Here is a 14,295-nt window from a genome sequence, read left to right on the forward strand (position 1 = left end):
ATAAAAAAATTTAGAACGACGAACTTCGAAAAAATAACGATTTTATACAAAAAACGCGATTATTTCATCATCATCGATCATGTTAAATTTTTTTTATTTATTTTTTCAAAAAATTCAATTAAAAACAAAAATTTAAAAAATAAAAACGTCCCGAAAGGTCTATTTTTGAGAGAGTTATGGCTATTTGAAAATAAAAAAGCCATTTTTTTAAAGCTTCATAACTTTTTTTGGGTTGGATAAAAAATTAAAAAAAAAATCTGAAAAACGAGAATCGATTAGAAAAAGATAAATAAAATCAGCGAAATCTAAAGGGGTAGGGTTCAAAAGTGGTCGATTTGGCATCGAATACCCCTATATAATACATAATGTATTATATAATATGTGGCCAATGGCCTGTGTAGCGAGTATTAGGGTTGAGTGGAAGGTGTGCGCAGGCAGCAGCAGCGGGCGCGTGGCGGCGGCGTGCACCGTGGCGCTGCTGGAGACGGCGCGCGGGGCGGCGCGCGCGGAGCTGGCGCACGATGACGTGCTGTGCCTGCTGGACGGCTTACAGAGCCCGCTCGAGGTATCCCCTCCCCGCAGCTCTTTGCGCAAAAACTACTCCACTTTAGAAGTGTTTCTCAAACATGCGGCTAGACACTCACCTCTAATGTTCTTTTCTCTTTCTTAGTCATAATTGACGGACCGAGCAGATATCTGATGGTAAATTGAAAAATTATCATGCAAGGAGCACGTCCTGCAACATGTCGCCCTGTTTCCATCAGTTTGAGACGTAGGTGTTACAGCTTACTGCCTGTAATTACACCGGCAACCACGCCCTTCGCACCTGTTCTCAACGTTTACCATAAAATGGGGAGAAGGGGAAAAGCTTTGGAGCCAGCAACATTACGCAGGTGTTAAGTGTTTTCACTGTTTTCATGCAATAATGTTAGTTATACATACATAACTAATAAAAGTTAAAGATGTGTGCCGGGATTCGAATTCGAGCTATCCACTTGGCTATCACCGCTTCAACTTATATGCTTATGCACGCCAGTTTACAACACAGGCACAATGTTATTCGCAGGTCGTGCGAGACGCAGCGCTGCGTGCGCTACTGTGCGTAGTGGATCGCATTCCGCCTTTCCTCGAGGAGCCCGAGTACGCGCTCAATCTCACCATGCGCTTGTACGTCGCCACATTCGACGTGTCCGAGGACAACAAGTAAGCTGCTATTCGATGGATCTATTTCAGATACTTTTTGAAGTTGAACTTCTTTAGCGGCGTTAGAAAAAAATCATGGAAGTGAAATTATACGATGTAAAGAAATGCGCACGCACATGGTTACACGGTTTTGTCAGGATGAAGGTAGTTGCGAAACGGAGAGTAAGAAGTGAGATAAAAATTTTAAAAAGATTTTTGTCTCGTTACGCATAACTTCTAACGCGTGTACAAGTTTACACACGCACACACACGTCAAAAAGGTGGTTTCATTAAAATTAGGTTAAGATCTAAATATTGGAGCGATCCTGGAACAATCGAGGGGAATCTTTAAATACTATTGGCACACACCTATGGCTATTAGAGCTTTTTTTATGTTAACTTGTTGCTTTCGAAAATTGATGATGAAAAACACCTGGCAACCGAAACTAAACAATAATGAGTATTACACCGATTGCGTTCGATTAAGGTATATGGTTGCAGGTGAAAGCAGCTAATACTAAAGTGCTGGTTAAAACTCCGTAACCTTTAACGGCCCGGTCGTAACGGTAACGTAACGGTTGTTGAAGCATAACACTAAAGTTGTTGAAGTCGCGTGGTAGGTGTATGCTTTAAAGCCGTCTCTCCTATGAGATGCTCGTACGCAGAAGTCCAAGTACAGGATTTGCGTTTTTAAATCGAGTGACATTAGGTTTATTTTTGGTATGTCGGTTGGTGTGAATGAAACTACCGTATCGCTCCGTAGGTAGTTTATTACTGCCAACTGACACAATTGACATGCATTATATACATCATCCCTCCAACATTAGTTTGGGAACCTGGAACAATTTACAAATAATTCCCTGTAATACCAAATATAACATTATTTAAAATATTGTCTATAATCTATAGGTTTCCTAGACCTTTTAGAACGCCCGACTGGACTGTTTTCCGCGCTACTTGGATTACTTGATTTATTATTAACCAAACGTAATGAATCGGCACCAAATTCAACCGGTCGGGGTTCTTCTTGCGTTACAACGTCCGCCTTTTCCTCACTATCAGCTCCCCCTTGGCCCATTACGCTATCATTACCGCTCCCCACAATAGGTACAACATTGTCTGTTTCTACCTGCACGTCCCTCTCCTCCACTACAATGGCCGGAGGAGGCGGAGGTGCAGCTGCTGAGACTGGGCTCTCAGTGTGTGTCGACACGGGGATCGGTGTTGGTGATGAAGACTGCTCTGGTAGGGTACTGCCTGATTGGTTTAGGCTTTCATCACTATTACAAAAACTAGTATATTTTCTAATCTGATCTACTACTTTGATGTTCTGTGTTTAACACTCGAAAACTGCTCCTCGATTGCTAGAGCAAATCTTGTAGTAAGGCCACTGGGTACGGGCTTCGGCTATCATGGTTTTAGAGCATAGACCCACCGCACTGCTGCAATGCAGGTTAGTAGCAGTTAACGTCAATTTTCAAAAGTTAGTGATAATAACCGAGACCGACGGTCTAACGTGCTCTCCGGGAAGCAGACACCGCCAATTTCCTAGCTCCGTTCCACACACGTTAAACTTATGTCGGTGTTACAAAAAAAAACTGGGTCGTGAATAGACGGCGTGTGATGTATGCTGAGTGCGAGATTATTTATCTATTCCATCCCGTAAAAGTTAACTTTGTTATATTTGTGTATGGTCAAATCATAGTTAACTTTTACGCGATCGAACAGATGATAAATGCGGCACTCAGCACACTCAGGATGTTCATTTATTTAATGGACAATCAACAGGTTACAACAACAACTCTTATAAAACAAAACAAAAAATGAAAAAACATATAAATTGAATAGGCCCACTTAAAGACTGCCCTAACTTGCGAATACAAAATTATATTGTCAGTTAGAAGGAGAAAAAACGATTAAGAGAGACGTTAGAGTACTTATAAAGAACAAAACTAGCTAAACTAAGAAAAAAAATTACTAAGTTTAAACAGTACCACAGTATTGCGATAGGAAGTGGTCCTTTTTTTTTTTTTAATATAGCAAGACTATCCCCTATTCTGCCTATGTCAGCACTTTATTAATGCTGCTATACAAAGTTAAGAATCTATTAATGGGCGCCGAGACCCCCAGATTTGTTTTCGAGACGGCAGCTTTAAAAGGCATATAGTTTTTAAAAGTTTCTGTCTCTGGATTCTGACTTTATAAAGTAGATCAGACGCATCTAGGGCATTATTAAAAGGTCCAATAGTTTTCCACGATCCGATAGAGTGAATGTTGACGTTGTCCGCAGGCGGCTGGCGGCGGAGCTGTGGGCGCGGCTCCCGCGCGCGGAGGAGTGGCTGAGCGCGCGCGCCGAGCCCGTGCGCGCGCTGCTGCTGCAGCAGGTGCAGCACCCGGCCGACGAGCTGCAGCGCGCGGCGGGCGCGGCGCTGGCGGCCGCCGTGGCGCGCGCGCCCGCCGTCGCCGCCGCCGCCGCCGCGCTGCAGCGCCTGCACCGCATCTACGACGACAAGCTGCCGGTACCGCCACGCCGGAGATAAAAATGATATCTCCCGATTAAATCCTCTGTCAGGGGATACGATTAACGTGTCCATCTGCTAAAGTACGCGTACATGGAATAGGAGGAGTTTATTGTTTGGATATTATTTCCACTTGGGGAGATGATAAAGCTGTGGGAGAAGATAAATTTATATCCTCTCCCCAGGGGGATAGTTGTCTCCTGCCCATGCTAGCCGTGGTGGTGAGATGTCTCTCTCCAACGTTAAACCCCCAAAGATCTCACGTATTTTATGAACGCCCCCTAAATGTAAACAGACACAATATTAGCGACACTACCGTCGCCGATATATCGCCATCATCTATGTATCATCAACCTATTACCCGCCAGAATGAGATGGATTTAGGCTGTAGTCTTCCACGCTGACCAAGTGCGGATTGGTAGTTTCCGTGGTTCGGTTTATCGGACAGCTGAACTTGACTACGGGTAACAGATGAGATTGCACAACCCAGTTGAGAACGTTATGGAGAACTCTCAGGCATGCAGGTTTCCTCAGGATGTTTTCCTTCACCGTTTAAAGCTAGTGATATTTCAATTGCATAAATTAAAAACGCACATAACTCCGAAAGATTAGTGATAGTTAGTTGTGCGTGCCGAGGTTCGAACCCGGTCTCCACGGAAGCAAAGCCGAAGCCTTACCCACTAGGCTATCACCGCTTCTCTATGTGCACTATAATGTACATATTTTTGTGCAATATGCGCATCTACTTGAATAAAGAAATATTAGATTTTGGCTTTGACAACTCTGCCGGCCGCCTGTACGTTGGCTTTGATTTGCTTGCGTGCCGCTACTCTCAATGAGTACCGTAGTGAGAAGTTGAATCACTATTATATGCTCATTGTGCAGTGCCATTATTTAACTATGTAAAATGAAATAAAATGAATATAAAAAAAATATTTCTTAATATTAATAAGTAATTTTTGTTTTAATTTGTTAAGTTAAATTCACCTTCTTTTCGATGTAAGTTAGCATTTGGCTGTACATAAAATACGCAAATCCAAATGCAGATCTATGATGGCCGTTCTGAAGTCGGTCACCATTGGCTGCACGGATAATTTTGCAGGCAATCATTCTGCCCATCCAAATCGATTGATATTTTATTCATAAGTGAAGGTCTTTTTAAATGGGTATAATTGTACAACAAAACTAAAGTCTTACTAGTTGTTGCGCGAGTACTTCGTTGGAGTTTATAACGATTTTTTTTTAATTCTGTGGGTAGGAAAGAAAGTAGGCTATTTTAATCTCTGTCTTTTCAAACAAATTGACGCCAATAATCAATTCGATTGTTTTTTGCTTAGTGTTTTTTTGGATTTTGTTCCCGCGCAATGACATACATATACAACGAATGCGCAGATGATCCCGGCGGTGCTGGACCAGTTCGGGCACCAGCAGGCGGCGGCCGTGGACGCGTGGGGCGCGCGGCGCGGCGTGGCGCGCGCGCTGCTGGCGCTGGCCCCGCAGCTGGCGGCGGACGCGGTGCCGAGCGCCATGGCCTTCTTCGTGCAGCGCGCGCTGGCCGACCGCGCCGACCCCGTGCGCGACGCCATGCTGGCCGCCGCCATGGCGCTCGTCGACCTGCACGGCAAGGTGACGCCCGCCACCACTACAGTGCCCTCTATGTAGCAGCGACCACTAAAGTGCGTCCAATGTTTCCGCGAACGCTAAAGTGCGTCAAATGTTTTCGCGACCGCTAAAGTGCGTCCAATGTATCCGCGACCGTTAAAGTGCGGCCAATGTATACGCGACCGCTAAAGTGCGTCCAATGTATCTGCGACCGTTAAAGTGCGGCCAATGTATACGCGACCGCTAAAGTGCGTCCAATGTATCCGCGACCGCTAAAGTGCGCCCAATGTATCCGCGAACAAATGTAAACATTACAGCACATTAAAACAAATTACAGCTCATTCAAGATGTGAATTAGTTATACAAACCAGTAAACGATAAAAAAATTGACGGTTAATTGCCAAACACCCTGCTTTCAAAGTCTAATGAACATAACTGTTTTTCAGTGTCTGGGTTATATAAGATAATTAGTGTCCATAACACAAGCTACTCTTGCTTGTCGTAATTTTTTTTTTGTTTTTTTAATTTTGGGAATGCTCTATCATCATAGCTAAATATAAATAGTCTTTGAGATAGTGATATTGTTCATTTACTTTATAGTCTATAGACAAAGTAAATGAACAATAGGTCATTTACTTTATAGTCTATAGACAAAGTAAATGAACAATAGGTCACAATTGCCTCCCGCCCAGCTTGAAGTAGGTACTCAAGTTGGACATAAATTGCCCTTATAAAATTTTCCTATAGTTACAGATCACGAATCGCCCAGATGTTCTTGCGGTTCGTTTAACGAATACAGATAAAAACTCTGGGTGCGTGCATAAGATAATGTATAACTATAATTGTGAATTATTTCTCTCGCTACAGGAAACGCTGAGCAGCCAGCTGCCAGTGTTCGAGCAGTTTCTGGACACGGCGCCGAAGTCTGGCGGCTACGACGCGGTGCGCCAGTGCGTCGTGCTGCTGGTGGGGTCGCTGGCGCGGCACCTGGCGCCCAACGACGCCCGCGTGCGCCCCATAACGCTGCGCCTCATAGCCGCCCTGTCCACGCCCAGCCAGCAGGTACTACCAGTGTGCTGGGACCTCTGAATACAGTTAAACTCCCCATCTGCCCCCTATATCTCCTCGGGTCTCCTTTTACTGGTGCTACTGGTTGTTCTACTCACGACGTGTTCCTTCACCATTGAGTAAATTATATTATTATTGCTTAAATGTCAGAGTTCTCCATAATGTTCTCAAAGGTGTGTGGAGTCCACCAATTCGCACTGGGCCAGCGCGGTGGACTAAGGCCTTAATACCTTCTCAATGTGTGTGAGGACTCGTGCCCTATAGAGGGCCGGTAATGGGTTGATATGATGATGACACTACACTGGCCAAGTTCAGCTTTCTGTAAATACTGTAAGAAAGTTGTGGAGAACTCTTAGGCATGCAGTTTAATTAAAAACGCACATAACACTTTTGTCCTTGTGCACGTCCGGTCCATTTTATCTTAATTTTAATATTTTGTTACTAAATAAATAAATTTCTTATTCCTAAAATTACACGTCCTATTCGTAACACTACAACGATATGGAATCGCTACACAGTCAATGGCGTAGGTTTAAGTAGTTCAAGAGTTCCAAACGCAATCTGGTGCCTTTAGTAACTTTGCAACTTTGCAAAAATTGATGTTCTCCATCCAAACCACAATTTCAGAGATTTAATTATTTATGAAAATTCAGTTCAGCAGTGGTTAGCAACTGTTAGAACTCCCTAAAAAGTAGGGTTTTTTTTATTATCACCATATGTGTGCGAATACGACGTCACTAAAATCAAATTTGCCACTCAAACCTTAAGAGGGAGACATGAAATAAATACTTTTATAATATGTTTGAGGTTTGATTCATTGTCATTTGTCAGGTGCAAGAAGCAGTAAGCAACTGCCTGCCACACTTGGTAACGTCGCCCGCACTGGAAAAAGAAATCCCTACCATCGTCAACAAGCTACTCAAACAACTGCTCACTGCTGAGAAATATGGCGACAGGAAGGTAAGCACTTAGCGTACTTAGCGCTTGAGACTATACCATCAGAAAAGATCTTCTCTCTCCATCAGAAAGTCTCACTTTTCACACAAAGTCCGCCCACCTCCTTTGCGATTGAAAATTAATCTAAACGTTCTCCGTTACAATAACTGAATCTTATCCTTTCGTATATCATTAAGTTGTGCTTCAAATAACGTTTTGTTAATTCTAAATGCCCTATTCTTACAGGGTGCCGCGTACGGTATCGCTGGCATTATCAAGGGGCTCGGCATCCTATCACTGAAACAGCTTGATGTGATGGGGAAGCTAACCGAAGCTATACAAGAGAAGAAGAATTTCAAATACAGGGAAGGTAAGATAGCATTCCGTAATTTAAGCACTTTATACACTAATATTTTTGGGGTCTATAAAATACAAAATTTTTGAGTCGGTGCGGTAGTTGTATAACAAGGTCTGTTCTTTTCGTCAAAACATTTTTTTATGTACAAATTTTGTGAACAATTCACCACATAAATCTATTTTTTGAGCTGCAATCTGGAAATTCGAATGTCGTAGTGTGATTTACTCTTTATAAATAAAAGTACACATATTTTATAAATGATCAATTTACTACCAAATTATAATAAATACATACTTAAACGGTATTTAGAAAATACTTTCGTTTCAAAATAGTCTTCTCGTCGCGATCGAGCTACAATGCTTTTTTGAGCGCTGACCCGAAATCCATTTTAAATTACGTCAGTGACTTAATAGCTCAAGACACCTGTTATTTATTTATGCATTAAATTTGTTGAAATACGTTGTAGATAGCTAGTCGATATCTGGGGTGTCTTTTTCGAACATGATGAATATCCAGGGTATGGGGGTCAAAACTGGATATTTTTGTAGCGTCGAGTTTGAAATTTGTATTTTACGCTTGTGAATTTTTGCATCCAGGAGCACTGTTCGGCTTCGAGATGCTCTGTTGCAAGCTCGGTCGTCTCTTCGAGCCGTACATAGTCCACGTGCTGCCACATCTACTGCTGTGCTTCGGCGACAGTTCGCAGTACGTGCGAGCAGCGGCCGACGACACGGCCAAGCTTATAATGAGTCGCCTCTCTGCGCACGGTGTCAAGCTAGTGTTGCCATCATTGCTTCAAGCGCTCCAAGATGACAACTGGCGGACTAAGGCGGGTAAGTTAAAGGTTGACCAGGATTAAAAATTGCATTAGTTTGGATCGTCCTAGTAATAGTTAAAAACTCCTTTTTTTTTGCACACAGCTACTATTAACTGTTCACGCGTTTCAAGAAAACTATATAGCGGAATTCAAAGTGGTCTTTTTATTTGACCTAGTTATTGCTATTTATGCCACTTTTGTAATAGCGATTTAATGATATTGATGTCGTCAAGCTCTTCTTAGATCGGTGCGTTTGGAACTATCATAGTTTGATTTTTAAGTAATCACCGTCACCTCACTAAAATGGAAAACATATATGTGTGAATCTCAAGTGCTTACTATACAACGTGTCAATGAACACCGAAATCATACTTCGGAGGCACTTCATCATTTAGAGGTACTTCATTATTTACTGTCTCTGAGAATTATCTTTGAAACCACTAATAGTGATTGAGTAAACCATTGCCATAGTTTAGGTACTATGCACGTTTCGGTCTTTTATCTTCAATAGGGTTGTCATAAGTAAACACTTAAAATGTTTTGAATTAGTTTGTATGTAAAAATAAATATGCTCCTCTTGATTTAATATTTTTAAATGATGATTCCTTATGAAATATACTTATGCACCCTTCAACAGTATTTCGTAATTTCGTTACGAGTTGTATATGCCTTAAATTTAGAATGTTTCGTCTTAGTCAGACCTAGCGTCTTTAGTTAACACATATACACATAATCTATTAATTCAATCGTTAAAACACCAGCTATAAAAAAATTGTTATCTGATGCAGGCTCGATCGAGTTACTCGGCGCCATGGCTTACTGCGCTCCGAAACAACTGTCTTCGTGTCTCCCGTCCATCGTGCCCAAATTAATCGAGGTGTTGAGCGATTCGCACATGCGCGTGCAAGAGGCCGGTGCAGAGGCGCTCAAGGTCATCGGCTCCGTCATACGAAACCCAGAAATTCAAGGTATGCAATGCAATAAGATCAAATACAATAATTTGAGAAGCACTTTTTCAGCTCCCGAGACGAGAGTTAAAAAAGTAATTAACATTTAGACTGCGCAAGATGGACCAATGTCTGTTAGCTGAAACTATGACTTGAGTTAATGTGATCCCAATAAGATTTCAATCAGTTACGATTATGTTATTCAATCACAGGATTCATTACAGCGAGGAATTGATTTGTTACAGCCATTGTACCTGTTCTTCTTCACGCTCTGCAAGACCCGTCCAACAAGACATCACTCTGCCTCCAAACCCTACTCGACACCAAATTCGTGCACTTCATCGACGCTCCGTCTCTGGCTCTCATCATGCCAGTAGTGGAGCGAGCCTTCCTCGACCGCAGCACGGAAACGCGCAAGATGGCCGCTCAGATCATTGGGAACATGTACTCGCTCACTGACCAAAAGGATCTCATGCCATATCTGCCGAGCATCATCCCTGGACTTAAGAGCTCGTTGCTCGATCCAGTGCCTGAGGTAAGTGCCCGTTCACGAGCCGAGACGCGGGTCTTTGCGCTTTGTGCGCGGTTTTATTAGACGTTTTAAACATGGGTGACTATTTGGAACAAAAGTAAGAGTAATAAATTACGGGGCAAGTACGATATTGAATTAATTTAAATGTAGGCCGGGATGCCATCGCAACTAATGACTATAATTGTCGTTCTGCTCTTTTTGTAAGCATAAGTGTATAAATCCCAGGTGCGCTCGGTGTCGGCCCGCGCCTTGGGAGCCATGGTCCGCGGCATGGGTGAAGGCAGCTTCGAGGAGCTCCTGCCGTGGCTGATGCACACGCTGACCTCCGAGTCCTCGTCCGTGGATCGCTCGGGCGCCGCGCAAGGCCTCTCGGAAGTCGTGGCAGGCCTCGGCTCGCACAAACTGCACAAGATCATGCCAGGTACGTATCATTCTATTGTACCTAATTTACGTGCAGTTTAACCAGATTTTACATGCTGAAAACCGAAATAAATTAAGATACTTTTAAAGAAGTGGTAAACCAAAATTTAAGCGTTACGTACGCCTTTAGACAAATCGTTTTTTTTTTTACTGCTAGAGTTAAGAACCTTTTTTTTGTTTTCTCTACCACTATTGATTCATTTATCTAAGAATTGTTATCTTCTACTTTTATGATACTAGCAACTACAAATCCTAATAAATTATTATACAAAACAGATATAATAGCGACAGCGGAGCGCACCGACATCGCCCCTCACGTCAAAGACGGCTACATTATGATGTTCATCTACATGCCCGGCGCCTTCACCGACGAGTTTCTGCCGTACATCGGCCAGATCATCAACCCGATCCTCAAAGCACTCGCTGACGAGAATGAGTACGTACGCGAAACTGCGTTAAAAGCTGGTCAGAGAATAGTAAACCTTTACGCGGAGTCCGCAATACAACTGCTACTGCCGGAACTAGAAAATGGACTTTTCGACGACAACTGGCGTATTCGATACAGCTCTGTGCAGTTGCTCGGAGATTTACTCTATAGAATATCTGGAGTTTCCGGAAAAATGAGTACGGAAACAGCGTCGGAAGACGATAACTTTGGTACAGAACACTCGCACAAGGCGATCATGAATGCGTTGGGTCCGGAAAGGAGGAATCGGGTGCTCGCCGGGCTATACATGGGAAGGAGTGATGTCGCGTTAATGGTGCGACAGGCGGCGTTGCACGTTTGGAAGGTAAGATTTCATGCATCGAAGAACGTATCTTTCAGCGGAAAACAAAACACCATCCGCAGTGAGTTCGATCGAATTGTTTCATCTAGTACCCCAATCTACTATAACTTATTTGAACTGCGAGACACCGTAAGGATCATAACCTTACGTACCTCATGGACTGTGTGAATCGAAATAGCTTTGCTTCCTCGTTTCTAATACGCACCGCAAAGTCTTGGAATACTCTTCTGGCTTTTCGGTTTCCGTCTCCTATAAATAACTTAAGAGTACCAGTTGATTCAGTTTTTAAATTCTTTAAAAATATTGTCTTAAAGATTTTAAATTGCGGTCTTTAGCGGAATAATATTGGCCATTTTCGTAGAGAGACTGTACACCACTAAATTTCCCTAAATATATGTTGAATGTTTTCAATGATATATCTTATAATACTATAATTTTGCAGGTGGTTGTGACGAACACACCAAAAACTCTTCGTGAAATTCTCCCGACGCTATTCAACTTGTTATTAGGTTGCTTGGCTTCCACCAGCTACGATAAACGACAGGTTGCAGCCAGGACGCTCGGCGACTTGGTTAGGAAGGTAAGCAAACCCATTGTTTTGGTATGATTGTTGAAAATATATCAAAAATGTAGTAAAATTTGTTTCTTATAACCTACAACTATTTAAAAATAATAAATTGTATCGATGATCAAGGTAGATGGATATCTACCTTATTTTGTTATTTATATATATATATTTATATATATATAATAGACTTTTTGAACCCCTAACACTTCGAAGTCAAACTAATAGTTTTTCTTGGATCTAAACATAAACCGAATCGAAGAAGAGATTATTCTAAGTAAAATATGATTGTACAGCTAGGAGAGCGCGTGCTGCCCGACATTGTGCCCATCCTGGAGCGCGGGCTGCGCTCGGAGCGCGCCGACCAGCGGCAGGGCGTGTGCATCGGGCTCGGGGAGATCCTCGCCTCCACCTCGCGGGACGCTGTACTCGGCTTCGCGGATGGCCTGGTAATGTGACATGCTTGATACTAGGTTTACGTTTCATTTGGTTTAATCCGCGACAACGAGACAAACTTGTATGTTGTAAGTTATAGTTTATCTATACAGAACACTACACCTATTTCCGAAAAGAAGCTCTCTTTGCACGTTTCGCTTTGAAACCGACCCGTCCTTCGGAAATATTCACCTGCCTTTTGTCCATTCGGATGATAGCAGTTTGTGTTGTATCACGGTTACCGAATACTTAATCAATGTATGGAAAAATATTAGTTTTTATTTTCTCGTTTTCCACCCACAGGTGCCCACTGTTCGCACGGCTTTGTGCGACGAGTTGCCCGAGGTGCGCATGGCGGCCGCGCGCGCGTTTGACTCGCTGCACGCCACCATCGGCAACAAGGCCCTCGATGATATCCTACCGCCCATGCTGGATGGGTTGCGCAACCCCGACCCCGCCGTGGCCGATGCCACGCTGGACGGACTCAAACAGGTCAGTTGATTCGCACCACAAAAACACACTCATATCTCGCACTAATGTGCGATAGTGTGTTATATACGCTAATGCGTGCGGGTGGGGGGGAAATTTGAGTAACAAATATCTGCACTCACGAATTAGTGAATGAAAAAGGTTCACAATCAATATCGCAGAAAACTCACGAAATTAGGTAATTAATTTCAGCCGACCATATCCCTTGTCAAGGTGCCGGGCTCAAACGTTGACCTACCTACGACCCCATATATGTCAACTTAAGCTAATAATAATATATTATTTGCTACAATTTGTGGATCACAATAAGTAGTATTACAATAATTAAAATACACTCCTATACAACATCAACGAAATTGTGCAAATCTTTTCTGATTATACTGAATAATATTAAAAGTAATTCGATAAACATGAAAAAGCTTGGGTGTGAATTGCTTTAACCAGGTTGCTTTTTAAATATGGTCAAATGACAATGTGAGATAATGATAACGATAATGATAATGATAAAGAACACCCGACTAAGTTTGCTGTGGGCTTGTTCTTAAACCAGGGCACGTTTGGAATCCTCGTAACTTTAGTTTTAATTTGCGAATGTAGTTATGGCCATCACTATTCACTGCTACGTACACGGGTGCGGGTGGCGCAAAAAACTATTTTTTTTTAGTCTCATGTGTAAAAATATCGGTTTTCGATGTTTTATGAGCTGTCTCCAAAGGACAGCTAAAAAAAATATTTTGGAATTAAAATTCTATACATTTTTTTCCTTTTATTTAATGAAGTTAATGACAAAAATAATATTACTACCTGCCTATTTGAATAAAGAAATATTTGACTATGACTTTGAAATGTCAAATTTTAGATAAAACTGTCATTTAAATATTCGTTAACACTGTAGAATTTTCATTGTTAAGTATTTTGGAAATTTTTAAGCCAAAATAAAGTTATAGCCATGCAATACGAATTTTTAAAAAAAAGTGCCAGCCCCCTCACCGGCACCCGGTCTATTTTGTGGCCCTCCCCTCCTGTAAATGTGGATATTTTTTTACGAATAGTAATAATATTTCATAAATATAGAGACTTTGCGAGGAAGTTTCGGTTACTCTAGCTCATCTGTACCTCTTTCTTCTATGGGCCTTCTGATTTCCTGAGATGAATCTCTCAGCGAGCTCGTTTGCAAGTCTGGCAACTGTCGCAGGTGATGGCCATCAAGTCCCGCGCGGTGCTGCCGTACCTCGTGCCGGTGCTGACGGGCAGCGGCGGCGGCGGCGCGGACACGCGCGCGCTGTCGGCGCTGGCGGCGGCGGCCGGCAACGCGCTGGTGCGCCACCTGCCGCGCGTGCTGCCCGCGCTGCTCAGCGCGCTGGTGGCGGCGCGCGGCTCGCCGGCCGAGGCCCGCGAGCTGGACTACTGCCGCGACGCGCTGCTGCCCGTGCTCGACGACGCGGGCGTCCGCTGGTGCGTGCCATAGCTTAGCTCCAAATATGTGAGCCCGCACGGGACGCCTGGCAAATGTGAAACATCGCAATTATTTTGTACAAGTAATAGCCACAGAAGTACTACAGATTATGACAGGAACTAAATATGTCATTTTAAAAAAATACAATATTACCAATTATTTGCAGAAAATGATGACAGTT

General features: G+C 42.9%; 1 protein-coding gene across 1 annotated transcript in view; it reads left to right on the plus strand.

The window, feature by feature from the left end:
* Nucleotides 1-14,295, plus strand: part of LOC120624199 (eIF-2-alpha kinase activator GCN1) — a 40,028-nt gene that overhangs the window by 19,779 nt on the left and 5,954 nt on the right. Inside the window, exons 19-34 of the mRNA XM_039890592.1 lie at nt 435-565; nt 1,067-1,203; nt 3,473-3,701; nt 5,094-5,327; nt 6,171-6,365; nt 7,203-7,331; nt 7,554-7,677; nt 8,262-8,498; nt 9,271-9,450; nt 9,675-9,964; nt 10,187-10,382; nt 10,658-11,172; nt 11,612-11,749; nt 12,031-12,183; nt 12,473-12,661; nt 13,854-14,113. Coding sequence (XP_039746526.1) covers nt 435-565; nt 1,067-1,203; nt 3,473-3,701; nt 5,094-5,327; nt 6,171-6,365; nt 7,203-7,331; nt 7,554-7,677; nt 8,262-8,498; nt 9,271-9,450; nt 9,675-9,964; nt 10,187-10,382; nt 10,658-11,172; nt 11,612-11,749; nt 12,031-12,183; nt 12,473-12,661; nt 13,854-14,113 — 3,337 coding nt within the window. The remainder of the gene's footprint in view (nt 1-434; nt 566-1,066; nt 1,204-3,472; nt 3,702-5,093; nt 5,328-6,170; nt 6,366-7,202; nt 7,332-7,553; nt 7,678-8,261; nt 8,499-9,270; nt 9,451-9,674; nt 9,965-10,186; nt 10,383-10,657; nt 11,173-11,611; nt 11,750-12,030; nt 12,184-12,472; nt 12,662-13,853; nt 14,114-14,295) is intronic.

The sequence above is a fragment of the Pararge aegeria genome, chromosome 6 (genome assembly GCF_905163445.1).
Source record: "Pararge aegeria chromosome 6, ilParAegt1.1, whole genome shotgun sequence".
In the NCBI taxonomy this organism is placed as follows: domain Eukaryota; kingdom Metazoa; phylum Arthropoda; class Insecta; order Lepidoptera; family Nymphalidae; genus Pararge; species Pararge aegeria.